The sequence below is a fragment of the Eretmochelys imbricata genome, chromosome 1 (genome assembly GCF_965152235.1).
Source record: "Eretmochelys imbricata isolate rEreImb1 chromosome 1, rEreImb1.hap1, whole genome shotgun sequence".
NCBI classification, from domain to species: Eukaryota; Metazoa; Chordata; order Testudines; family Cheloniidae; genus Eretmochelys; species Eretmochelys imbricata.
Window position 1 is genome coordinate 100,735,963 of NC_135572.1, and position 27,440 is coordinate 100,763,402.

Sequence of the window (27,440 nt, forward strand, 5' to 3'; positions counted from 1 at the left end):
TTCTGGAAGTCCATAAGAGACTACAGAGAGTGTTTCAGGAAGTGAGTGATGTTCCCTCCAACTGAGAGGTTATGTTGTCATTGCTAAACTTGGAGGATTGTTCTTGATGCTCTTGTTTTAAATGGTGATAAAATGTTATAGACACACTGAGAATTTACTGAGGCAGGCCACAGCCTCTCACACATTTCAGAAGGGTTGACATAGTCAGGATCGGCTATAGTAGTTTCTCTCTCTGATTCCCAGGGAGGCACAGCTCCCTTTCTCCCTGACTCTGAGGAGTTATCCACTGAGCTACCCCAACGCTTTATAAAAAAAAAAATTAGGAAATTAACAAACAAAAGCCATGTTTGGTGACAGTAAAGGTTGTGGCAGGGCACACCAACTCTATGCAGAACTTTACAAGCACAAACATAAGAATTTAAGGGGAAGACTTGTGCATACTTTTCTCCTTTCATGTTTCCCACAACACTATCAAAAACACCTGCCAATGCTCCATAAGGCTTTCTTTCATCTCCAACAGATACTTAAAAGCAATATCTACCCCAACTTTATCAAACTTGCACTCTAATGCAAAACCTAAACACTGACCTCCTCCCTGGTAAGGCAAAATAATGCCCCAAATGCCTGGAATGTGTGTCAGTCAGATGTGCTGATCTGTTGAGATAGCTGACATAAACCACATGAGATCACTGTTAGGATTTTGCATTAGAGTTTTAGTTCGAACACCAAGTTGAGAACCTTTGCTTCAGACAATCACAGCAGCAATAATATTTCCATTCAATTTCTGTGAGAGAATGATACCACAACTCAGACATGGAGACAACTATATTTCCTTGCTGGGCTCCACAATTGTCCACAATTGTGCACAAGTGATCCGAATTTTTGTCCTCTGCTTGACTCCCACCCAGTGAACATCCATGTAGAGAGCCTGACTTTCATCTTTTTCCCTAATTTCCTACAACTTCTGGCAGCAAGCTCAGTTACCATGGATTTCTGCCCTGTAGTTGTAAAATACATCCTTTCTCCATCACACCTTTTCCAACTGGGAATGAGTGTTTGAAACCATAGTGGGAGGTGATCATGCTTTTTGAAGCATTAGCTCTGGCATGGATTTCTTCTCAGAAATCTGCTGTTCTTGGAGGGAATCATGGGATTCGAGACAGCTGCTCACAGCATTCACCTGCACAAATGTTCCCCCACCCCCACACATGCGCAGAGCTCCAATCATATGGTGTTAGCACAGAGACTTTTATTTTTTTTAATCCTCTGTGATGTACAGCAGGGATAGCTGAACTGGCCCTTAGAGCTTAGATGTTTTAGTATTTACACTTGGTTTAAAAACATTGCATATGTAAGGGAAAAACAAGCTAGAAAATGTTCAGCTAGCCATGTTAGAAGGGTTAACAATATACTTTCTAATTACATTTTTTGGGGATACGGTAATTTAAATGTTTATTCTGAATCTACCAAATTGTTCACACTAGCTAAATATAATACGTAAATGATTAAATTTAAACTGACACATGGGCAGTGACAAACCCCTTTAAGCTTGTACTGAGTGGCTTAGCAGATAAGTACTAGCTTTCCTGTTCTGGGATCAATTCCAAGAGAAGTGTTAAGTCCAATAATTTCAGCCATCTAATTTAATTCCAAAGTGGACAATACTTTACATTTAAATAATGTAGAATATCTGCTTAATTCATATGTGATCATACAACACCACAAAACTCAAGAGAGAAAGATTATCTAGCTAGGCTTTTTAATAGTCTCCCATCACCAGGGTATCTACATGCAAAGTCTAAATTACCACTATGGCTTGGTCTACAATTGAAAATTTTACCTGTATAACTACGTTGGTTAGGGATATATGGGTGTTTTTTTTATTTTATTTTTTTACTGAAACGGACCAGTATAGTTACTTCCTTTCCCATATGGGAATAGCTATGCTGGTACAAACCAATGAGGAGTCCGGTGGCACCTTAAAGACTAACAGATTTATTTGGGCATAAGCTTTTGTGGGTAAAAAACCCCACTTCTTCAGATGCATGGAGTGAAAATTACAGATGCAGGCATAAATATACTGACACATGAAGAGAAGGGAGTTACCTTACAAGTGGAGAATCAGTGTTAATAAGGCCAGTTCAGTCAGGGTGGATGTGATCCACTCCCAATAGTTGCTGAGGAGGTGTCAATACCAAGAGAGGGAAAATTGCTTTTGTAGTGAGCCAACCACTCCCAGTCCCTATTCAAGCCCACATTAATGATGCTAAGTTTGCAAACGCATTGTAGCTCTGCAGTTTCTCTTTGAAGTCTCTTTTTGAATTTTTTCTGCTGAAGGATGGCTACTTTTAAATCTGTTATTGAATGTCCAGGGAGATTGAAGTGTTCTCCTACTGGCTTTTGTATGTTACCATTCCTGATGTCTGATTTGTGTCCATTTATTCTTTTATGTATGTCCAGTCTCCAGTTTGGCCAATGAAACTGGCAGACGGGCACTGCTGGCACATGATGGCATATATCACATTAGTAGATGTGTAGGTGAATGAGCCCCTGATGGTTTGGCTCATGTGGTTGTGTCCTCTGATGGTATCCCTAGAGTAGATATGGGGACAGAGTAGGCAACGGGGTTTGTTACAGGGATTGGTTTCTGGGTTAGTGTTTCTGTGGAGTGGTATGTAGTTGCTGGTGAGTATTTGCTTCAGGGTGAGGGGGCTGTCTGTAAGTGAGGACTGGCCTGCCTCCCAAGGTCTGTGAGAGTGAGGGATCATTTTCCAGGATAGGTTGTAGATCGTTGATGATGTGCCGGAGAGGTTTTAGTTGGGGGCTGTACGTCATGGCCGGTGGTGTTCTGTTATTTTCCTTGTTGGGCCTGTCCTGTAGTAGGGGACTTCGGACCAAATTCAGTTGTATCTTAGGGCTTGGCTGTAGACAATGGATCATGTGATGTGTCCTGGATGGAAGCTGGAGGCATGTAGGTAAGTATGGCGGTCAGTAGGTTTCCGGTATAGGGAGGTGTTTATGTGTCCATCACTTATTTGCACTATAGTGTCCAGGAAGTGGATCTCTTGTGTGGACTGGTCCAGGCTGAGGTTGATGGTGGGGTGGAAATTGTTGAAATCCAGGAGGAATTCTTCAAGGGCCTCCTTCCTGTGGGTCCATATGACGAAGATGTCATCAATGTAGCGCAAGTAGAGGAGGGATGCTAGGGGACGAGAGATGAGGAAGCTTTGTTCTAAGTCAGCCATAAAAATGTTGGCATTTTGTGGGGCCATGCTGTTACCCATAGCAGTGCCACTGACTTGAAGGTATAAGTTATCCCCAGATCTGAAATGGTTGTAAGTGAGGACAAAGTCACAAAGCTCAGCCACCAGGTGTGCCGTGGCCTCATCAGTGATACTGTTCCTGACAGCTCTGTAGTCTATCCTCACGTGGAATATTGGTGTAAAGAGCTTCTATATCCATGGTGGCCAGGATGGTGTTTTCAGGAAGATCACCAATGCATTGTGATTTTCTCAGGAAGTCGGTGGTGTCTCGAAGATAGCTAGGTAGCGTAGGATCTGAGGAGAGACTTCAAAACAGACTTCAAAGAGAAACTGCGGAGTTAAAATTCATTTGCAGATTTAACCCCATTAATTTGGGCTTGAATAGGGACTGGGAGTGACTGGCTCACTACAAAAGTAATTTTCCCTCTCTTGGTATTGACACGTCCTCATCAATTATTGGGAGTGGACTACATCCATCCTGACTGAATTGGCCTTATTAACACTGGTTCTCCACTTGTAAGGTAACTCCCTTCTCTTCATGTGTCAGTATATTTATGCCTGCATCTGTAATTTTCACTCCATGCATCTGAAGAAGTGGGGCTTTTTACCCACAAAAGCTTATGCCCAAATAAATCTGTTAGTCTTTAAGGTGCCACTGGACTCCTCATTGTTTTTGTGGATACAGACTAACACGGCTACCCCTCTGATACTTTATACCAATATAACTCTGGCCACACTAGGAGGACTACTAGTGGCACCTTAGAGACTAACCAATTTATTTGAGGTGCCACTAGTACTCCTTTTCTTTTTGCGAACACAGACTAACAAGGCTGCTACTCTGAAGGTAGGAGGAATGTGCTGCTTTAACTATATAAGTATAGCCCTCAAAAGATAGTCCTCTTCCAGTTTCAGGTGAAATAATTTATTATTTCTGTAAGGAAACTTCCACAGAGTTATTTTACACCATATATGTGTGTAGTTTTCTCTTGAGCAAAATGTGCTTCTTATATCTACTGATCTAAAGCCAAAAAAAGGATGGCATAATAATTCAGAAATACAACATTTTTCATACAAGTGTGCTATAACATATTTTAAAGATTCAGTAATATGTTTACAGAATTACACAACAACCTTAAATAATGGCAAATGGGTCAAAAGGCAACTTGTGACACCTGGGGGAGTCTCTAGCTTTTAAGGTGGCAATATTGACCACTGTGGAGGAGTTTGGTATATTATGTGCCAGCACCATTACTAATGCTATTTCACTTTGCTTGTAGATTATAATAAATAAGGCCCCAATCAGCAAATCACTTAAGTACTTGCTTACGTCCATTCCTGTTCAACAAAACACAGGCTTAAATCCTTCAGAGACGTAATTGTATTGATTTCCATCCAACTCCCGAACTGAATGTTAAGAATCATTTGCCACACATCAAAATTGTCTGGTGAAAGAAAAGTTTCTCTCCACATGCCTACCTTGCAGGAGCAACAGTCTAGGGAACCTTCAAAACTGAGCCTGAAGTCTCTGTTATCAGAACTGTAAGCCCCAAATTGGAGTTTCTCTTGTCTCTCCATACTGCAACTCCTTACAGAGAAATAAAAACAGATGTTTTTATTTAGTGCAGCAATGTAGTATTCTCTACCCCATTCCATACAGGTATTGCGAAGATTTCAGGCTATAATCTCATTTTCATTAAGGCCATTTTACAATATTTTGGCAGCATAAGATGCACAGTCTTTAACTTTTTATAGAGTCTTCCCATGACTGCTTTCAAACTTTAGTTATTTACAGCTAGTTCAGTATCTTATAGGAAAATTTAAGAAATGTATCTAATATTATGGTCTAAATTTCTAAATTTGGTAGTATTTGAAAATATATTATCTTGAAACATTTTAAGTTTTTGATTAGTGGGTATTTTGTGCTGTACCAGATGAGATCCATTCTCAGTGCTTTATAGTGACATGCTAATATAACACACAGGTTTCCATTTTTATTGCGCACACAAACCCACACTTTCTTGCTCCCTTTCTACCATCTCCATCAGTCGGATACATATGTGTACATTGATCACAGCATAAGTCTTGTTCTCAGACCTCTAAGGATATATCTACACTCTACACCCATGGCTGACCCAGGCCAGCTGACTCAAGCTCGCAGGGCTCAGGCTAAGGGAATGTTTAATTGCAGTGTAGACTTCCCAGCTCAGGCTGGAGCCCAGGTTTTAGGACTATGCGAGGTGGGAGGGGCTCACAGCTCAGGCTGCAGCTCAAGCCTGGAAGTCTATACTGCAATGAACTGCCGGTTTTTATTTGCAGAGTAGACATATCCTAACTTACTCTCCAGCCTCTGAAAATTGCAATATGGCGGACTGTAACCAGTAGAAAAGTCTGATAGAAGTCTGATACAATAACTTCTTTATGTTAAATAATTACCTAGGGCCATTCTAACACGAGTAGTATTTCCACAACCACTTGGCAACTTCATTCAAACTTGGTGTCATAAAAATATCAGCTTTTTGGTGATACCAAGTCTGAATGAAATTGGTTACAAAAGTCTGCAGTGTTGTAATTGCCTCAGCTTCAAATGAGACAATTACAAATGTTAATTTTAACTGTATTATTTTAATAAGATTCATCTTGAGAATGACAGAATTAAAGAAAATATTTTCTTGTAGAATGTGCATCAAGGATGAAGCATTATAATGGAAAGCCCAAACCCATATATTAATAATCTGGTCCTTTATGGGTGCAGTGAAATAATCTCAAAATTTCAAAAATCTATTTTTTTCTGTATTTTTTCAGGTCTGTGAGTACTAATCTGCATAATTCTCAGGCAGATGTAAAGGTTAAGTAATTCTTCATGAACCCTCCTGTTTCATGTACCATGTGCTGGGTAATGACAAGAAAAAGTTCCATGCTTGTAAAAGGAAACTGGCTCTATATTAAGAGAACTATTTGCAGAGATGCTGCAACCACAGCTAATGTTTCAGCCATGTGCATACAGAATGAAGTCCTGGTACCTCCTCCAAACTTTTTTATTCTGCACCTTGTACTCCTCCTTCCAAGCTCCATGCAGGTTGCTACAATTTTTATATTGCAAATCAGAAGAACTGAAAAAAATAGTTGAAACAGCAATTAATTCAGTTTAGGGCTGTATTTAGTCTGCTTTGGGGATCAAAAAGAATCCCCTGTACCAAAGATACTAAGCTGTAAAAATACAATTCTGCTGAAATCAAACAATTTCTTAGATATACTTCTTCTTAGTTCCAGTACATTCAGCAACAAAACAAATAAAGACAACAGCATTTTCCAGTTTATTTAGCAAACAACTTCACCAGATTATTTGTGTCCATTAAGGAAGTAACAGATCTGGCTTGGTGTGTCAGCCTCTATCAACAACAACAAATTTCTACTTATGCCTGTATTATCATCTTTGTCCTCTCATTTTTCAAAGCTAACTATGAAACACTTTTTCTCACTTACTTACCATACTATGAAAAGGCTATCAAGGCTGATAGGCGAAATATTTGACTTATATGTTGATTACAATGGGAAGCATGAACACCAGAACATAACTCAGTGTGTTTGATGACAGGGAACAGGACTTTTGTACAATTCTACTTTGCTGTCAGCAAACTAAAACAGGGAAGACATCTGGGCATACCGCATAAAGTCCAGCATTCAAATGTGCATGCGCATGTTTGCAATTACAGACAACTATCCACTGTTTATTTATTGAAGTGATAAAGCAAGTAGTTTTATTAAGTATTTTCTATTTATTATAGGCATTTGAATGGGGAACTGATTTTTAAAAATCAAATTTTATATTATGTGGTAAATTACAAAGGGTATTATTGCATCCTTCATTTTTTCATTTATGAAAAGCCCAAGGATGAAGTTAGCAGGGTGGCACCATGAACAATTTACTTCCTCTTTTGAAGTACCACAAACTAGGCTCTTACCAACCACTGTCTTTTTAAGTTTAAAAGAGGCCTATTCCATATGTAAATATCTTTCCAACTTCAGGCTCTGATCCTGTGAGAACTTAATTTGACTTCAGTAGGGCTAGTCACAGTGCATTAAGTTAGGCACCTGTGTAGCCTTTGCAGGATGGGGCCTTCGTCCGTGCACACTTCTGTTGTCTAATACATTAAGTACAGTTACAGCCAGCTTGCCGGAGCCTCTAAAAGCCGCCGCCCCCCCGCCCAAAGCAAGGGTGCCTACGGCAGGGGCAGCAGCCGGGAACTCGTCCCCCTCGGGGAGTGGCTGGGCGTTGGGTCCGCACAGCGCAGGGGAAGGTCACAGACCCAACGGTTAGTAAGGCGGGGAAGTAGCCCCAGGGCAGGGGCAATTCAGGAGCGTAACCCCAGTGCGCGGGCCGGGGAGCAGGGCGAGATCGGCGGCAGCGGGAGCGACGGCGGCTCCCGCCCTCTCCGCCTCAGGCGGCCTGCGGGGAGGCGGCGGGACCGGAAGAGGGCGCTGGGGATTCACGGACGGCCCGGTTTGGCCCATCCCGGCCGCCTTACAGCTCGTCCCCGGGACCCGCCGAGCCTCCTCGGGCTGGCTCCGACCTCCTGGGGCTTCTTAGGAGACTCCCCGGCGGGCTGGGCCGGTCGCCGTCGTCGCCGCTGCCCCCGCCCCCCCCTTCTTCTCCCGCCTCCAACCCCGGGACCATGTTCCCCAGCACCGGCTCCAACGGGCTGTGTAAGTATCGGGAGCCCCTGGCCCGAGGGGCGGTTGCTCGGGCAGTGTCCGCGTTCCGGGGGGGAGGGGAGGCGCCGCGAGCCCCGGCCCCCAGGAGACAGGGGCAGGCGGGAGCTTCTGGGGCGTCTAGAGAAGGCGCCTCCGCTTGGGGGCCTTTCCGCTCCGCTCTGCGTCTTGTCCCTGCCGTGGGCACTGGAGCCGGGTTTCACTCTGTGTGCGCGATCACCCGTGCTTCCCCTCGCAGCACCAGCATCAGTGGAAACAGCCTCCTCTCTTCTCCCCGCAGAGATGCTGCTTTGAAAGCGGAGCACAGTTTGGTTTAATTGTCCTAATCTAGTTCTCCGTTTCCCCCTCCCCCCCTCCTTCCTCTTACTGAAATTAATTGTGTGTTACCCACCATCTGTATCACAATAACGCCTATGCTAGGAAAACTAGCTCCCATCTAGTATTGACGTGATCTTAAAACACTGGGTGACCCATGGCTTAGCCTGGATCTATATATGCCAGACAAGCTGGTTATAGACTACTTTTGCAGCCACATTTCAGCTTCATGTAAAGGGACTTTCAACTTACAAAAAACAAAAAAAAACCCCACACTTCTTTCTGCAAATAAAGTAACTTACTGTTGTTCAGAGTTGACAAGGAGCTGACTGAGGAGATATCTGAGCCATTAGCAATTATCTTTGAAAAGTCATGGAAGACAGGAGAGATTCCAGAAGACTGGAAAATATATATAGTGCCTATCTATAAAAAGGGAAATAAGGACAACCCTGGGGGAATTACAGACCAGTCAGCTTAACGTCAGTACCCGGAAAGATAATGGAATAAATAATTAAGTAATCAATTTGCAAACACCTAGAAGATAATAAGGTGATAAATAACAGTGAGCATGGATTTGTCAAGAACAAATCATGTCAAACTAACCTGATAGCTTTCTTTGATAGGGTAACAAGCATTGTGGATAGTGGGGAAGTGGTAGATGTTGTATATCTTGATTTTAGTAAGGCTTTTGATACTGTCTCGCATGACCGTCTCAAACAAACTAGTAAAATACAACCTAGATGGAGCTACTGTAAGGTGATTGGAAAATTGTTCCCAGAGAGTAGTTATCAGTGGTTCACAGTTATGATGGAAGGGCCTAAGGAGTGGAGTCCCGCAGGGATTGATTCTGGGTCTGGTTCTGTTCAATATCTTCATCATGATTTAGATAATGTCATAGTATACTTATAAAGTTTGCAGATGATACCAAGCTGGGAGGGGTTGCAAGTGCTTTGGAGGATAGGATTTAAAATTCAAAATGATCTGGACAAACTGGAGAAATGGTCTGAAGTAAATAAGATGAAATTTAATAAGGAAAAATGCAAAGTACTCCACTTAGGAAGGAATAGTTAGTTGCCACACATACAAAATGGGAAATGACTGCCTAGGAAGGAGTACTGTTGAAAGGGATCTGGGGGTCCTAGTGGATCACAAGCTAAATATGAGTCAACAGTGTAACGCTGTTGCAAAAAAAGCAAACATCATTCTGGGATGTATTAGCAGGAGTATTGTAAGCAAGCCACAAGAAGTAATTCTTCCGCTCTACTCCACACTGATTAGGCCTCAGCTGGAGTATTTTGTCCAGTTCTGGGCGCCACATTTCAGGAAAGATGTGGACAAATTGAAGAAAGTCCAGAGAAGAGCAATAAAAATGATTAAAGGTCTAGAGAACATGACCCGTGACGGAAGATTGAAAAAACTGGGTTTGTTTGGTCTGGAGAAGAGAAGACTGAGAGGGCACATGATTACAGTTTTCAAGTACATAAAAGGTTGTTATAAGGAAGAGGGAGAAAAATTGTTCTTCTTAACCACCCTGACAGTTAGGAAGTTTTTCCTCAGGTCCAACCTAAACCGCTCTTGCTGCAATTTAAGCCCATTGCTTCTTGTTCTGGCTTCAGAGGTTAAGCACTGGAATAAATTGCCTAGGAAGGCTGTGGAATCTCCATCACTGGGGATTTTTAAGAGCAGGTTGGATAAGTACCTGTCAGGGATGGTCTAGATCAGAGGTGAGCAATCTTTTTGCCTCGAGGGCTACATCAGGTTTGCGAAACTGTATGGAGGGCTGGGTAGGGACAGATGTGCCTCCCCAAACAGCCTGCCCCCTGCCCCCTATTCATCCCCTCCCACTTCCCTGTCCCCTGACTGACCCCCCCAGAACCGCTGACCCATACGACCGCCCCTGCTCCTTGTCCCCTGACCACCCCCTCCCGGGACCCCCTATCTGCCCCCTGGGACTCCACCCCCTATCCAACCCTCCCTGTCCCCTGACTGCCCCGACCCCCGTCCACACCCCTGCCCCCTGACAGTCCCCCTGCCCCGGGGACTCCCACACCTATCCAACTGCTCCCTGTCTCGACTTCCCCCCGGGACCTTTTGCCCCTTATCCAATGCCCCCCCGCCCTCTTACCATCCTGCTCAGAGCAGCAGGAGCTTGTAGCCCTGCCAGAGCCAGCCATGCCACCTGCGCTGCCCGGCAGGAGCGGCAGGCCAGAGCGCTGGCAGCGTGGTGGCATCGCTGTGGGGGAGGGGCCGGGGGCTAGCCTCCTCAGCCGGGAGCTCAGGGGCTGGGCAGGCCAGTCCTGCAGGCCATAGTTGGCCACCTCTGGTCTAGATAATACTTAGTCCAGCCTTGAGTGCAGGGGACAGGACTAGATGACCTCTCAAGGTCCCTTCCGGTTCTATGATTCTGTGAAATTAGAGGGGGCAGGTCTCTCAGTTTCAGTGTGCATTTGACTGCACTTTGTACAATTGGTTCTACAGTTTCCTCCTGTGAAATATCAGCTATTTCCGACCTTGCAACTGACTGTACATGGGTTCAGGAGTCCACCAATAAAGAGTCTGTTGCCCTGACTAGGCAAGTTCCCCTCTTGTTTGTGTGGGTCTTTCAGGTAATAAGGAATAGAAAAATATTTTTGAAAATAGGAAACTGTTATAAAAACTAGTGTAATTTAGGCATAAATGTAGTCTTTAAAAAAGTTAAAGTGACTAGATGTCAAGTTGATGTTAGAGAGACAAGGTGGATGAGGTAATATCTCTTATTGGATCAGCTTCTGTTGGTGAGAGAGACAAGCTTACAAACTTACACAGAGCTTTTCTTGAAAGTCTCTTTCACCAACAGAAGCTGGTCCAAGAAAAGATACTATCTCACCCACCTCGTCTCTCTTAATATTTTGGCACCAAAATTGCCGCAACACCACGTCAAGTTGATGTGTTATTTTAAACAAGCTCAGAGAAGATGTACGTTACAAAAAATTAACTGTGTTTAAAATGACAGTAAAGAGTTCAATTAGCTGACACAATGTGGATTATGACATTACACTCAATGTAGACCAGAGCAAATTATGGTCAGGACTGTGTCATCTAACTGGATTCTTTACAACCCTGTTAAATGATACACAAGTTTTTTAATGAAGACAAGCCCTTAGTGTGAGCAGATAAGTATTGCGGTTTATTCGAAATACAGAATATCTAGGCTCAGTAAACTGGCACTGCAGGGTGTGGGGGAATTTTTCCCCCCGATGATTCTCTTACTGCTTTACTTATTGAAAAAATTGAAGTTGCAAATCACAGATGGAGGGCAGACAAGGAGAGCCTTCACATGTACTTGTGTGTATGCACATACCTTCTTTGTATGCATATGTGTATGTGTGTATATATATGCACACACACATTTTATGTACTTCCTAATCTGAGTTAAATTAAGAGCAGCAGTATGCACATACGTTTTTCTTAGATGGTGCACGTTAGGCTATTGATTTAGGGCTGGTCTACACTTAAAAATTTTGCTGGCATAGTTGGTTAGGAGTGTGAAAGAAATCACACTTCTAACTGACATAGCTATGCTAGCAAAAGCCCTAGTATAGATGCAGTTTATACTGTCAAAGAAAAGGTTTTAGTCATTTATTTTATGTAATTTTGAGGGCATAGCAAAACAACTCTTTTGTTGTTATAAGCTGAGTCTCCTCTAGAAATCTTTGCCAGTATAGCTTTCTACAGTAGACAAGGCTTTACAAAAAACTATTCAGTGCTTGTGATTGCTGATGGTGATGTTCTTGCCTTTGTCACAACAATATAAGGTTAAATTTCTGTTTGAAATCGTCTAAAGCAAAAAATAGTTATCTTTAACCAATACTGCAATGCTGAAGTTTTTAATGCACAGCTATTAGTTATCTGATGAAGTAAAAACATTTTTAAAGAGCACATTAGAAGTGCATCTGCTAGTGAAAACACTCATATGGGTGAATAACTTTAAACCCAATGAATAAAATTCCTTCTGACTTTCAAAAGCTAAGATAATCTTGGACTGAGAATATGTTAGACTCAGAACTAACTTTCTGGGAAAGTAGCAAGTGAATGAAAACAGGGGGTTATAATGAAAAGACATTCTGAACCAAAAATTGAATGTTATGCCTATGACACTATTCACATATTAAAGGCAAATCCACATTACAAATTCTGTCAGTTTAGGAATGTGGTAGTTCCCTAATGTTTTGGAGTTGCCTGTGTAGATGAGACTAAACCATGTATTACTATTTTATCAAATTATGTTGTCACCTTTATCTTTTTATGGCCATGCATACAATTGAGATTTTTAGAGAAAAAAATTCACATCAGTGACATCTCTAGTGCAGTAAAGGTATAGACACAGTGGTAAAAATGTCAGGAGCTGCTGGAGCCTTCTCTAGTTTAGAGTTATCAATGGTGAGAATTTTTTTTTTTAATTCCAAGTGTACGCATGGCATAAAAAGACTAGGGTTCTAACAGTTTGGTAACATGGCTGTTCTGTTTGGTTTAGATCAGGGATTGGCAACCTTTAGCACACGGCCCATCAGGAAAATCCTCTGGCGGGCCAGGACGGTTTGTTTACCTGCAGCGACCGCAGGTTCGGCCAATCGCAGCTCCCGTTGACTGCAGTTTGCTGTTTCAGCACATCCCTCTGCCCATGCTGCTTCCCACAGCCCCCATTGACCTGGAACGGCGAATTGTGGCCAGCAGGAGCTGCAATCGACCAATCCTGCGGACGCTGCAGGTAAACAAACCGTCACAGCCCGCCAGCGGATTTCCCTAATGGGCCATGTGCCAAAGGTTGCCGATTCCTGATCTAGAGAACCTATTATACCAGTTCTTTCCAATCTATTTTCTTGTGTCAATAGGAGTCTAGAAAATGTTCTAAAAACCACACTGTAAGGTTCTGGCCATTCCCCACAAAGGACCCACTGCTACACCCAAAGTCTTTTCCAGGCACTTCATTTCTCAAATGTAGGTAAAACCCCTCACATGAGCCAGCAATGCCCCTCTGCCATGTACATTGGCCAAACCAGACAGTCTCTACACAAAAGAATAAATGGACACAAATCAGACTTCAAGAATTATAACATTCAAAAACGAGTCGGAGAACCCTTCAACCTCCCTGGACACTCAATTACAGATTTAAGTCTCAATTATTCAACAAAAAAACTTCAAAAAGAGACTCCAATGAGAAACAGCAGAACTGGAATTAATCTGCAAACTCGACACCATTAAATTAGGCTTGAATAAAGTCTGGGAGTGGATGAGTCATTACAGTAACTAAAAACCATTTCCCCATACTAATTTTCCCCCTACTGTTACTCACACCTTCTTGTCAACTGTTTGAAACGGGCCATCCTTATTATCACTACAAAAGTTTTTTTTCTCCTGCTGATAATAGCCCACCTTAATCGATTGGTCTCGTTAAGAGTTGGTATGGCAACCCCCATTTTTCATGTTGTCTGTAATATATATATATATATATATATATATATATGTCTTCCTACTCCTACTGTATTTTCCACTGCATGCGTCTGATGAAGTGGGCTTTAGCCCATAAAAGTTTATGCTCAAATAAATTTGTTAGTCTCTAAGGTGCCACAAGTCCTCCTTTTCTTTCTGCTGATACAGACTAACATGGCGACCGCTCTGAAACCTCACAAACACAGTTCCTCAGCCCCCTTGGGGCTGTAGTTCTTAGGGGATTTTCCCTTTTGCTTCTCTCAATTCCTTCTGCTTTGGGGCCTATTATAGGATTCCCCCATAGTGTGTTAACTGAGAAACATTGCCTCCCAGTGCTCACTCCCTGGAGATCCTGTTCTTCCAACAGGTTCCCAGGCCCCCCATCCGTGGGGACTTCCAGCTTCTTCTGCTCCTGTTCCCACTACCCAGGCCTCCTGGCTTCTAACCTGTCTCCCTATGTCCAGGGAGCAAGTAGTGAGAGCCCCTTGTCTACTCCCTCTGACCCTTTCCTGACTGACTGTCAGGCATGATTTGCCCAGGTGCCTTCTCTTGTAGTCCAACCGGGGCAAGTGTGAGAGTCAGCTGACCAGTCTGAAAGGGGCCAGTGTCACACTCAAATGACACACTCAAATATAGTGTTGGCTCATTCACGTGTTCTTTTAAATCATGTTAGAATCTGTATAAATAATGTATAATGTAATGATTTAATAATTATTTGAAATATGTTTCAAATATGTTCCCCCTGTAAATCTAAGTGGTTGCTCTGTGCTACAATTTTTTTATTCATTTCTGTGATAGTGACAGGAAGATAATCAATGACTCTTGCTAGAGGTAATTAGCGCTTATGAATTGATTACTTTAAACTGTTCTCTCATCTACAATATTAGATAACTGAGTGATTCCTTTTAGATTAAAACACTAATATGCATGTTCCTTGTATTTTAAATCCTTTCTTTTTCCTTAACTAATTTAGAGTAAAACAGAATAAATAACAGGAGACTGCATTTATAAGGCTGTAATTCCATCCATGATATCTGTAGACAACATATAACATGGGTGAAGTAGCTTATGTAAAGCTCTAAAGTGAAAATACAGCCCAAGAATCCTCGACCCTCTTATTTTTACATAATGTATAGATTAAAGTTTTTAATCCATGCCTTATTCAGGCTTACTTTTGACCTTTATCTTAATAGTGCCTCTTTTTTTCCCCATCCCTCCCACCCTTGTCCCTCCAAGTTCACATGCTGCAGCCTCTGCATTCTCTAGCAGCAGTGTTTGATAACTAAATATCAGACAAAATTGTGCTGTAAATCATAGGGAGAGCATGAAGGGAATTAGATTTTTAGAAAGTAGCATGCTTTAAAAAGTAATTTTTTCCCCAACATAAGCCCTGGTCATATAGAATAACGTAATCACAATATCAAACTTTTAATGAAAGGAAAAGAGTTGTTACGGAAAACCATCACATGTGGTGGAATGGAGAAATTAATATCCATTTAAAACAAATGAAGATTACATTCATATGTCTGTCTAAGTTCATTGTTTTAAATCTAAATTGAAGACTTGCCCTGTGGATTGTTGATTATCTGTGCTTTAAGGAGGATGCTTGATCTTTGTATTTATTCCTATCATTTTAAATGTTCATGGGAATGGCACTCATAAATAGTTCTTATTTATATTGAATTTCACATCCCAAAGCCTCTGGGTGCCTAACAAAATGTAATTTAAAAATAATAAAATTCAAATAAAACATAACAAAATAAATGCTCTATTAAAAGTTAAACTACTAGTGGACACTCCAAATATTTATTCAGTCATGAAGAAGAGGAGATAATGATGAGTTTTAATTTGAATTGGCAGTTGCTGCTGGACTGTAAGCTGCCCACATGCTGTTTCCAAGTAAGCTTTGGATGTAGATTCTATAGGTTTTCTTGGTGATACGAAAGGAAAAGCAGTTAAAATTTGGGAGTATCTCTTGCTGAGAGCATTACGAATGTCTCAGACATTTCTGGTGGGTAAACTGAAGAGCTTGGGATATTCTATCTACTACCCAAGATCCATAAACCTGGAAATCCTGGGCGCCCCATTGTCTCAGGCATTGGCACCCTGACAGCAGGATTGTCTGGCTATGTAGACTCCCTCCCCAGGCCCTATGCTACCAGCACTCCCAGCTACCTTCGAGACACCACTGACTTCCTGAGGAAACTACAATCCATCGGTGATCTTCCTGATAACACCATCCTGGCGACTATGGATGTAGAAGCCCTCTCCACCAACATTCCACACAAAGATGGACTACAAGGTGTCAAGAACACTATCCCTGATAATGTCACGGCTAACCTCGTGGCTGAACTTTGTGACTTTGTCCTTACCCATAACTATTTTACATTTGGGGACAATGTATACCTTCAGATCAGTGGCACTGCCATGGGTACCCGCATGGCCCCACAGTATGCCAACATTTTTATGGCTGACTTAGAACAACGCTTCCTCAGCTCTCGTCCCCTAAAGCCCCTACTCTACTTGCGCTATATTGATGACATCTTCATCATCTGGACCCATGGAAAAGAAGCCCTTGAGGAATTCCACCATGATTTCAACAATTTCCATCCCACCATCAACCTCAGCCTGGTCCAGTCCACACAAGAGATCCACTTCCTGGACACTACAGTGCTAATAAACGATGGTCACATAAACACCACCCTATACCAGAAACCTGCTGACCGCTATTCCTACCTACATGCCTCCAGCTTTCACCCTGACCACATCACACGATCCATCGTCTACAGCCAAGCTCTACGATACAACCGCATTTGCTCCAGCCCCTCAGACAGAGACAAACACCTACAAGATCTCTATGAAGCATTCTTACAACTACAATACCCACCTGCGGAAGCGAAGAAACAGATTGATAGAGCCAGAAGATTACCCAGAAGTCACCTACGATAGGACAGGCCTAACAAAGAAAATAACAGAACGCCACTAGCCGTCACCTTCAGCCCCCAACTAAAACCCCTCCAACGCATTATTAAGGATCTACAACCTATCCTGAAGGATGACCCAACACTCTCTCAAATCTTGGGAGACAGGCCAGTCCTTGCCCACAGACAGCCCCCCAACCTGAAGCAAATACTCACCAGCAACCACATACCAACACAACAGAACCACTAACCCAGGAACCTATCCTTGCAACAAAGCCTGTTGCCAACTGTGCCCACATATCTATTCAGGGGACACCATCACAGGGCCTAATCACATCAGCCACACTATCAGAGGCTCGTTCACCTGCTTGTCCACCAATGTAATATATGCCATCATGTGCCAGCAATGCCCCTCTGCCATGTACATTGGTCAAACTGGATAGTCTCTACGTAAAAGAATCAATGGACACAAATCAGATGTCAAGAATTATAGCATTCATAAACCAGTCGGAGAACACTTCAATCTCTCTGGTCACGCGATTACAGACATGAAAGTTGCGATATTACAACAAAAAAACTTCAAATCCAGACTCCAGCGAGAAACTGTTGAATTGGAATTCATTTGCAAATTGGATACAATTAACTTAGGCTTGAATAGAGGCTGGGAGTGGTTAAGTCATGCAAGTTAACCTATTTCCCCTTGTTTTTTCCTACCCCCCTCCCTCCCCCGTCCTCAGACATTCTTGTTAAACCCTGGATTTGTGCTGGAAGTGGCCCACCTTGATTATCATACACATTGTAAGGAGAGTGGTCACTTTAGATAAGCTATTACTAGCAGGAGAGTGGGGTGGGAGGAGGTATTTTTTCATGCTTTGTGTGTATAAAAGATCTTCTACACTTTCCACAGTATGCATCCGATGAAGTGAGCTGTAGCTCACGAAAGCTTATGCTCAGATAAATTGGTTAGTCTCTAAGGTGCCACAAGTACTCCTTTTCTTTTTGAAGAGCTTGAGTACATTTCCTAAAAGAGATCAGTTGATTCCATCCCTAAGAAGTGTTCAGTTGTTTAATTAATTTACCTTGACTGCCAGGTACTGAGAGGTTGCATTTTCAAATATCTAGACCAGGAGTAGTGTAAGGTAAGGAAATGGTGATTGTAGGTCTACCTGAACTTATTTTGTTACTGTATAATGGGGCAGTTCTTGTCACACTATAGTTAGGGTGGAGCCAAGCTTTCTGTGTAAGAGCCATTTTTTCAAGAAATCCATGTGAGTATTGTGATTGTCTTGAAAATGGTTGTGCACCACTGGGGCCTTGAGTAAGGTTAGTGGGTCAAATTTGGGATCATTTGATAAAGGGGTTCCTAAGATCCTAATAGGATCTGTTGCTAAAAGTTTCAGATATTTCTGGTGTTGCCAGATGTTACCATCCTTTGAACCTTTTCCTAAGGGTTCCTACTGGAACATCACCTGCACTTACCCCCGAGTGAGGCCTGTAGTGCTCTGACATGTATGCTACCAGGCTGCTAAAAATCCCCACAGCAAGAATAGATTGTTGTGCTTTGCTATTTGCACAACACACACCAAGCTGTAGTGTAGTATGCATACTGACAGGCAGTTATGCAAGTAATAAAATCGTCCTAAACCTAAAGCATTAGGTTATTGCTTGGTTTAATATTACTTCATATTTTGTTCAGTAGTACCAGGAAGCTAGTGTGGAACATGTTAGACCCCATGTTTCCTGCAGTGTATGCGAATAGTAAGAAAATGATATGTTCTGTGGTTGGAGACAGAGGGGGATGCCTAGATGAGTTTCTGTGTGTTGGCTGACTTTAGCTCTGTTCCATTTTCCATTGAAAAAATTATTTTAAAAATAAAATGCTGTGTCTCCTTCAGCTCCTTACCAATTTAATCCTGCCACTTGGTAGCCTTGGTTGTAGTCTACATCTTTCTAAACAAGGAACAAATGGGAGGGGACTTGCTTCTAAGCTTAGCAGTATCTTTTTAAAAATGGTTAAAAATGATCACCTCTTCAGGAGCCAAATCTGTTGCCTCTGCAGCACTCCCAAGTAGAGCTGGTCAGAAATTTTCCAGTGAAACATAGTATAGTTGGAAAATGCCCATTCGTTATAGTTATGGATACAATTTTCTCATGGAGGTCACAGATTCCATATCTTTAAGAGATGTCCGCGAGTTCTTTGGTTTGGCTTCAGCCTCAGGAGGCAGGGCAAGGGGAGGGAGTGCCACCTCCACCCTGGGACTCATCTCAGTGGGCCACCCAGCCTGTGGGTCAGTGTCAATGCCTCTTCGTTACACTATAATACTTTATTGTTAAATTGTTACACATTTTTTGGTCGCCTTGACCATACCCTGATTTTGTACATTTTTACTATGACTGTTCTGTGAATTTTGCCTAATTTTACTGTCACAAAATTGTATCCAGAGTTATAGTAAAATGTTTTGCCAGATCTGTTACAAATTTGACAAAACTTTCACAAAATCATAGGCAGGTTTCTGTTGGAAACCTGTCAGTGTTCCAGGGTCCACACCTCCAGGTGGGAGCTGGTAGGGTTAAGGGAGCCTGCCAGCTGTGAAATTGACATTTCTGCCAGTTCCACCTCTGCTATTCAGTGTTTAGCAGCCCTGAAATGGTCAAGAATGTCAGTTTTACAATTTATTTCAGGAACAGAATATTTCAGTGTTTCTTAAATGAAAAGTTTGGGGATATCTGGTTTTCCAGGACATTTTTGGTAAATTTGCTTTTGTTCCAAAATTGGAATAAAAGCATATTATTAAATACGGAAATTCCCTGTGAACCAAAATTCCCAAATTTCAGACAGCTCTACTTCCAAGCCCTTCTGACCTGGGGAACACAAGAGCAGGATGTAACCTAGATGTCTGACATGATAGTGCACATGTTAACCATTAGGTCACTATGCTGCTCCCCACATTTACAGTTAATTCACAAACTTTGGCTGAAAAAAACTGTTGCAACTGTGTCACTTCTCACTGTTTGCATTTGCCAACACTATAGTAAATCAGTCATCAAAATATGCTGTAAAGTGGTGACACCAGCAGCACCTGTATTCTTGTAAAAAGAAAAGGAGTACTTGTGGCACCTTAGAAACTAACAAATTTATTTGAGCATAAGCTTTCGTGAGCTACAGCTCACTTCATCAGATGCATGCAGTGGAAAATACAGTGGAGAGATTTTATATACACAGAGAACATGAAACAATGGGTGTTACAATACACACTGTAACGAGAGTGATCAGGTAAGGTGAGCTATTACCAGCAGGAGAGAAAAAAACCTTTTGCAGTGATAATCAAGGTGGGCCATTTCCAGCAGTTGACGAGAATTCCATTTCTGCAGTCTCTCGTTGGAGTCTGTTTTTGAAGTTTTTTTGTTGAAGAATTACGACTTTTAGGTCTGTAATCAAGTGACCAGAGAGATTGAAGTGTTCTCCGACTGGTTTTTGAATGTTATAATTCTTGACGTCTGATTTGTGTCCATCGATTCTTTTACGTAGAGACTGTCCAGTTTGGCCAATGTACATGGCAGAGGGGCATTGCTGGCACATGATGGCATATATCACATTGGTAGATGTGCAGGTGAACAAGCCTCTGATAGCGTGGCTGATGTGATTAGGCCCTATGATGGTGTCCCCTGAATAGATATGTGGACACAGTTGGCAACAGGCTTTGTTGCAAGGATAGGTTCCTGGGTGCGTGGTTGCTGGTGAGTATTTGCTTCAGGTTGGGGGGCTGTCTGTGGGCAAGGACTGGCCTGTCTCCCAAGATCTGTAAGAGTGATGGGTCGTCCTTCAGGATAGGTTGTAGATCCTTGCTGATGCGCTGGAGAAGTTTTAGTTGGGGGCTGAAGGTGATGGCTAGTGGCTTTCTGTTACTTTCTCTGTTGGCCCTGTCCTGTAGTAGGTAACTTCTGGGTAATCTGGCTCTGTCAGTCTGTTTCTTCACTTCAGCCAGTGGGTACTGTAGTTGTAAGAACGCTTGATAGAGATCTTGTAGGTGTTTAGTCTCTGTCTGAGGGGTTGGAGCAAATGTGGTTGTATCGTAGAGCTTGCCTGTAGAAATGGATCATGTGGTATGGTCTGGATGAAAGCTGGAGGCATGTACGCAAGTATAGTTGTCAGTAGGTTTCTGGTATAGGGTGGTGTTTATGTGACGATCGCTTATTAGCACTATAGTGTCCTGGAAGTGGCTCTCTTGTGTGGACTGGTCCAGGCTGAAGTTGATGGTGGGATGGAAATTGTTGAAATCATGGTGGAATTCCTCAAGGACTTCTTTTCCATGGGTCCAGATGATGAAGATGTTATCAATGTAGCACAAGTAGAATAAGGGCATTAGGGGACAAGAGCTGGACACAGATCAGACACAAATGGACACAAATCAGACATCAAGAATTGTAACATTCAAAAACCAGTCGGAGAACACTTCATTCTCTCTGGTCACTCGATTACAGACCTAAAAGTCTCAATTCTTCAACAAAAAAACTTCAAAAACAGACTCCAATGAGAGACTGCTGAATTGGAATTAATTTGCAAACTGGACACCATTAAATTAGGCTTGAATAAAGACTGGGAGTGGATGTGTCATTACACAAAGTAAAACTATTTCCCCATGTTTATTCCCCCCCCCCCCCACTGTTCCTCACATGTTCTTGTCAACTGCTGGAAATGGCCCATCTTGATTATCACTACAAAAGGTGTTTTTTTCCTCTCCTGCTGGTAATAGCTCAATTTACCTGATCACTCTCGTTACAGTGTGTATGGTAACACCCACTGTTTCATGTTCTCTTTGTATATAAAATCTCCCCACTGTATTTTTCACTGCATGCATCTGATGAAGTGAGCTGTAGCTCACGAAAGCTTATGCTCAAATAACTTGGTTAGTCTCTAAGGTGCTGCAAGTTCTACTTTTCTTTTTGCGGATACAGACTGACATGGCTGCTACTCTGAAACCTGTATTCTTGTAGTGTGACTATGCTGTATGCCTGAAGCTAAGGAACTGGGAGCAGGAGTCACTTTCTGAACCAGGGTATTTCAGTTGGCCATGTAATATTTTGTGCCAGCGATAGGTTTAGTTTTTGCAGGGTCTGTAGGAATGATGTCTTTTATGTCTTATGCCATCCCTTTAATAATAGTAGGACACTTCTACTGTCTTGAACAAATTCTGGAAAGTCATTAGCCATCTCTGAGTAATTTCAGTTCTGAACCGGATCTTGAAGCCATATTCCTGTCTGACTAGTGGAGTATTTCATTGATCCAGTGTGTGTCAACAAAGCTCTCTTACTATTTTTATGAAGGGTAAGGCCCTGATGCTTAGGTTAGTGTAAAATTCAGTGGACTTACGCTGATCTGGAGTTTTTCATCCAGACTTCAGTGCTTCACTGCCTATTTCACAGTTTCTTTTGTTTTTGGCAGAAATGTTTTGATTTATGTCCCTGGTTTGTGTGTGTGTGTGTGTGTGTGTGTGTGTGTGTAAATTTTACTCAGAAATGAAATACTTTCAGAGTTTTGTTTTAGGGAGACTAGAAAAGTAGATTCATTCCAAGGAAAACTTTCAGTGGTTTCCCTTTCTTCCACAGTCCGAATGAGAACCCCAAGCATATGGTAGCCAATTATACTTGTGCTGCTTGGGGATAGTTAGAATATCATGGAACTTTTAATGAGTAAAGTGTGATAATTTCTCTGTGATTCATTGTAACTGTGTAAAAATTTTTCACAGTTTAAATATAAAAATGGGTAAAAATGACTATTAAAGGCAGTGGAAACTAAATTTTTAAAATTAGTTTCCATTATGACATGGAGACTAGTGGAGTTTCCTATACTGAATTGTATGATGTGCGACTATCTTCTGGAATAGTAACATGGATGTTTTTTGTGTTGCATTTAAATTACAGTTGGGAGTGGAGAGGAGGGGAACGGAAATTTATCTTTCTGCTTGGAAAAAAAAGTGGGGAAGATGCTCTCTGAAGAGCCCATTCATTTCTGGGAAGCTTATGTTTAGTGATCCTACCAAATATTTGGCTGCAGTTTCTCCTTCTTCATCTCAATGTGTAAGCCGTGACTACAATGCTGCTCTGACCTGATGTTTGAAGGAATTTGAGTGGGACTGTGGGAGTGCTATTGTGCTTCAAGACCTCTGAGCATCATCTCTGATGTTTGTAATCCCTTCTGGGCAAAAATGAGTTAGACCAAAGGTTATCCTTGCATCCAGGGGTGGCAGGTTTGTATAATTTTTTGTGGTGCCCAGAACAAGTCTTAAGCCTCCCCCCACCCCAACCTTGTAAGCCAATATATATTTTTTAAAATAGTGTAAAAATGGACTGGAAACAGTAAGCGTTTAACAGTTTCCCTTTATTGCATAATATTACTATCATAAGAAAAATTTATTTAACTAAGAATATCAAATATAAATTAATACTCTTTTGAATACGGAAAGAACCAAGCACTCTTGGATCAATAACCCTCAAAAGAAAATACTTTCTAAAACTAAAACAAATATAGCCCCTTCTTTTGCGATGTTCTTCAGGAAGCAGCAAACACTTTTTGTTGTTATTTGGTTCCTGAAATGAAGTCATCCAGGAGACTTGCAATGTCCAATTCAGAGGTAGAGTTCTTATGAATGTGCAGAAATGCCAAGTAATTTAGACGTTCTTGTCACATTGTCGTTCGCAAATAATTTTTCAGTCTGCGTAGGCAACTGAATGATTGCCCAACGGTGCAGGTTGTAGTCAGAATTGTGTAGAATATTTTCAGGAGAATTGTAGCTTCTGACAATATGTCACTCAAGCCTTTGTTTTGTTTCAGAAATTGCTTCACTTCGCTCACCGAATTAAGCTGGCAATTTCTCGATCTGCAAATATCACTCAACATTTCTATTGGGACAATGTCCTATTTCGAGCCATTTGCTGCATCAGTTATATGCTTCTCCAATTTTACTGTGAATATAAAGCTTTCTGTTGAAAACCTCTGTTCAATGACAGCTTTGCAAGCATCAATGATCCCGACATATATTCGATGAAAATACTCTTTGGGTCATTGAAGGTGTGAGGGAAGGCTTCCATGGTCGAGCCATCTCAGTGGCTAGCATTTTCTCAGGAGTGTAGGATCATCTAAATAAAGATTTCTTGCCTTCTCTACTGTTGTTTCCCAGAAGTGATTGTATGATTAGTCGGTGCCCATCCCACTCAACACCTCTTGCAACTGGCCAACTTTCTTCATAACACTTGCCAATGACATGTTTGGGCTTTGAATTTTTGCATTAACTTCTTCTACAGGATCCATGGCTTTCACAAGAACTGTTATTGTAAAGTACGTTGAAAAAGATTGAAGTTGCTTCGAGAATCCATTACATTTTGATCCAAATTCATCGGAAGAGTAACTAAATTCCTTTAGGCAGTTCATCATGGCCTCATAGTTGTGGAGCAGTGATTTAATGCTACTGATCCTTAGTGTCCATCTTGTTGGGCACAATGGTCATAAAGAAGGCTCCCCTTTGCTGTGAAAGCTGCCATACACTTTGGTGACTCCCTGAAGGCATTGATGAGATCTTTCACCTTCAAAAACATATCATGACATTCTTGAATATTATGCAGGGCATCCTGCGTGGCAAGGTGAAGGGAATGTGCAGTACAGTGCACAAATTCCACTCTCGGCTCTCGATCCTTCACTCTGGCTTGGACCCAAGTAGATTTGCCAGACACATTACTGGCTCCGTTGTAACACTGCCCCAGGCATTCAGAAAGGACAAATCACACCTGAGAAGTGTATCTTCCACAATTTTGAAAAGAGAAGCAGTATCCATTGCAACAGTTTGGTAAAACCCAATAAACTCATAAATCTCCCAGTCTTCACTAGAAAAGAACCTTAAAGAAAAACTTACTTGTTCTTTTCTTGACAAATTGGTAGTCTCATCCATTACAATGGCATAAAACTTTGAAGACTTTATCTTTTGCACAATTCGTCTTAGTGCCATCCTTGCCATCATTTATATTATTTCGTTAATAACCTAATGTGACAGCCACTTGTATTTTGTGCAACTAATCCACTGTCTTAGTTCCTCTGAATCTGTACTGCCTATCAACAAGAGCTGCATCAAATTTGTATCACTCTCATTATGTCCACCTAATACTATTCCTTGCTGAGCTAGCTACTGAACACTGTTCAAAATTTTGTGAAGTGCATTTCTAGCTGATTGTGATTCTTTTCTGTAACTGGCCGACATTAGTGCAGAAACATTTACCTGCGATTGCAGAGCAGAATACTTCATTACTGCTTCCTTGTGACAGCTGGATTTTCGTGTGATGTAAAACCATGCGGTGCGTGTCTCCAATCTTGAAATCCGGATGATATAAACGGTGGTTCGGCTTTCGTAGAAAATATTAAGATCTTCTTTTCAGAACAGTTTTTGCAGACTAAGCAAAAAGCTCTGTCTAATTTGCTATTGTACTCCAGCCACGTAAATCTTGATAGCCAAGATTGCTGAAAACTCCTTTTCTTATCTTGGAGATTTGCCACATCTTTCTTTTGTATAACTTCAGTTTGAAAGCTGGGTGTTGAGCTCAGGCCATCACTTGATGAATTATCCTTTTCTTCTTTTTCTCTGGGTAACTTTATTAAGAATGTATCCATTGTTGATTACTACTGGTCCTACAGATCAAGAATTTGTTGCTGGGATAAAATGAAGCTAAAATGAGCTGGCACCACAAGATTACAAGGGCCAATTAAATGTGGAAAGTCAGAAGTAGCACTTGCCTGCTTCAATATATTATATTTTGTTCTACCTGTATACAACCAATTATATACTTTAAAGGGTGTAAAATAATGAAGTATTGTGCTAAACACGATCATACCCAAACTGACCGCCAAATTTAAGTTGTGTGTTTTTTTTCCCCCAGGTGAGAGCTCTGGGGTGGAGCTGGGGATGAGGAGTTCATAGTGCAGAAGGAGGCTCTGGGCTGGGGCTGAGGGTTGGGGTGCAGGGTATGCAGGTTCTGGCTGGAGGTGCAGGCTCTGGGTGGGGCGGGGCTGGGGATGAGGAGCTTGGGGTTTAGACAGGTTGCCCTGGGACTAGGACTAGAGTGGGGGACTCCCCGCAACCCTCTCCCCGCTGGCATTAGCAAGCTCCGGGGGAGGGGCTCCCCTTCCCCACCCCTGGCAGCACACTCACCTCTGTCACTGCACATGCTCCTAGGGCCCCTCTCAGCTAGGAAGCCCCCTCGCCTCCCTGATGGGTGGGTGCTGGTGGGGAGGGGTGCTGCCCTCATTTGTGGCCTCTGCTGCTACCCCTCACCGTAGCCTCATGGGGGAGGGGGCTGCCCCTTGCACAGAGTGGGGAAGGAGCGGTGACTGTGGGCGGGGGAGGTGCAGGGTGTCACAACACTAACCCAAGCTGCAGCTGCTCATGTCCAGGAAGCCCCCTCGTCTCCCCTGTGGTGGGTGAGTGCTGGGGAGTGAAAGAGGGCTGCCATCACATGTGGCCTCCTCCCCTGCTGCAGCCCGCTGCCCCTCATGTAGCCTTACGGGGGATGGGGCTGCCCCTTGACAGTGTGGGGCAAGAGTGGTGACTGTGGGCTGGACGGGACGGGGGTGGATCACAGGGTCAGACACTCATCGAAGCCCCAGCAGCTGCTCTGGTGAGTGAGGTCCAGATGTCTCCTGGCCAGAAGCGCCCTTGGTGTCACCTCCCGGTGGGTGCCGGGAGAGGGGAGGGCTGCCAATCATGTGTGTGTCTCCTCCCCCTCCTCAGGGGTAGCAGCAGCCAGCTGCCTCAGCCTGCGGCCAGCACTGCTCGTGTGCTGTAGCCTAGCCTTAGGCAGCAGCAGCCAGCAACGCAGGAGAGAAGGGAGCAGCGAGAAGCGAAGCGGCAGGGCAGCTGCCTGCTTTCAATCAGACAGGGATGCTCTGGGACCCCGGGGGAGGGGCACACGGGGGGATGCTCCAGGCAGGGCCGGGGGAGAGATCCGGCTCCAAACATTGGTGGAGCCGGGCCCCTGGGCCCTGAATATTTCTGGAGCCCAGGCACCATGAGCCTATATAAGTCACCGCCTCTGCTTGCATCCTGGACTTTCACATGGCATTCCACACACTCTACTTCGAACACTAGCCTTAGTGCCATACCTTACTTCTATATTTGGGAGACCTTGAGTCCCAGATGTACTTGTTTATTTAGATAAAATGCTGTGCAGTGTTTCAGAGCCACTGTCTAGAGCAGATTCTTGGGGGGCGGGGGGCATGTTTTTGTTTTATTTTTACCCTTAAATGCCTTGCTTCACATTTCTTTTTTGTTTAACTTTTACTGGTGGGTTGGAAGAAAAAGTACATGTATTTTCTTAGTAATTGACATTAGTGCTAATTGATGGACTTACTAGCTGAGAGAGTGGTGGCATGCCATAGGAGCAGCAGAATTGAATCATAGACCATGTCTACACTACAAACTTTGGTTGATGGAAGTTACATTGGTGTACAGCTGCTGCTGTTTGTATACCACTCAGGTGCATGCATACTTGGCTGCTTGCATTGGAGCTGTGTGTAATCACCAGGAAAGTTTGTGTGCAAAGTTCAGTGGACCATGGATAGGTGGGAAAACCTGGATTTGTGCTGGAAATGGCCCAACTTGATTATCATACACATTGTAAGGAGAGTGATCACTTTAGATAAGCTGTTACCAGCAGGAGAGTGGGGTGGGGGGAGAGAGAACCTTTTGTAGTGGTAAACACCCATTTTTTTAATGCTTTG

General features: G+C 42.7%; 1 protein-coding gene across 1 annotated transcript in view; it reads left to right on the forward strand.

Annotated features, from left to right (window-relative positions):
* The first annotated feature begins 7,750 nt into the window (after positions 1-7,750).
* UBAC2 (UBA domain containing 2) overlaps positions 7,751-27,440 on the forward strand; it is a 164,423-nt gene continuing 144,733 nt past the window's right edge. Inside the window, exon 1 of the mRNA XM_077812978.1 lies at positions 7,751-7,967. Within this exon, the coding sequence (XP_077669104.1) occupies positions 7,937-7,967 (31 nt within the window). The 5' untranslated portion in view covers positions 7,751-7,936. The remainder of the gene's footprint in view (positions 7,968-27,440) is intronic.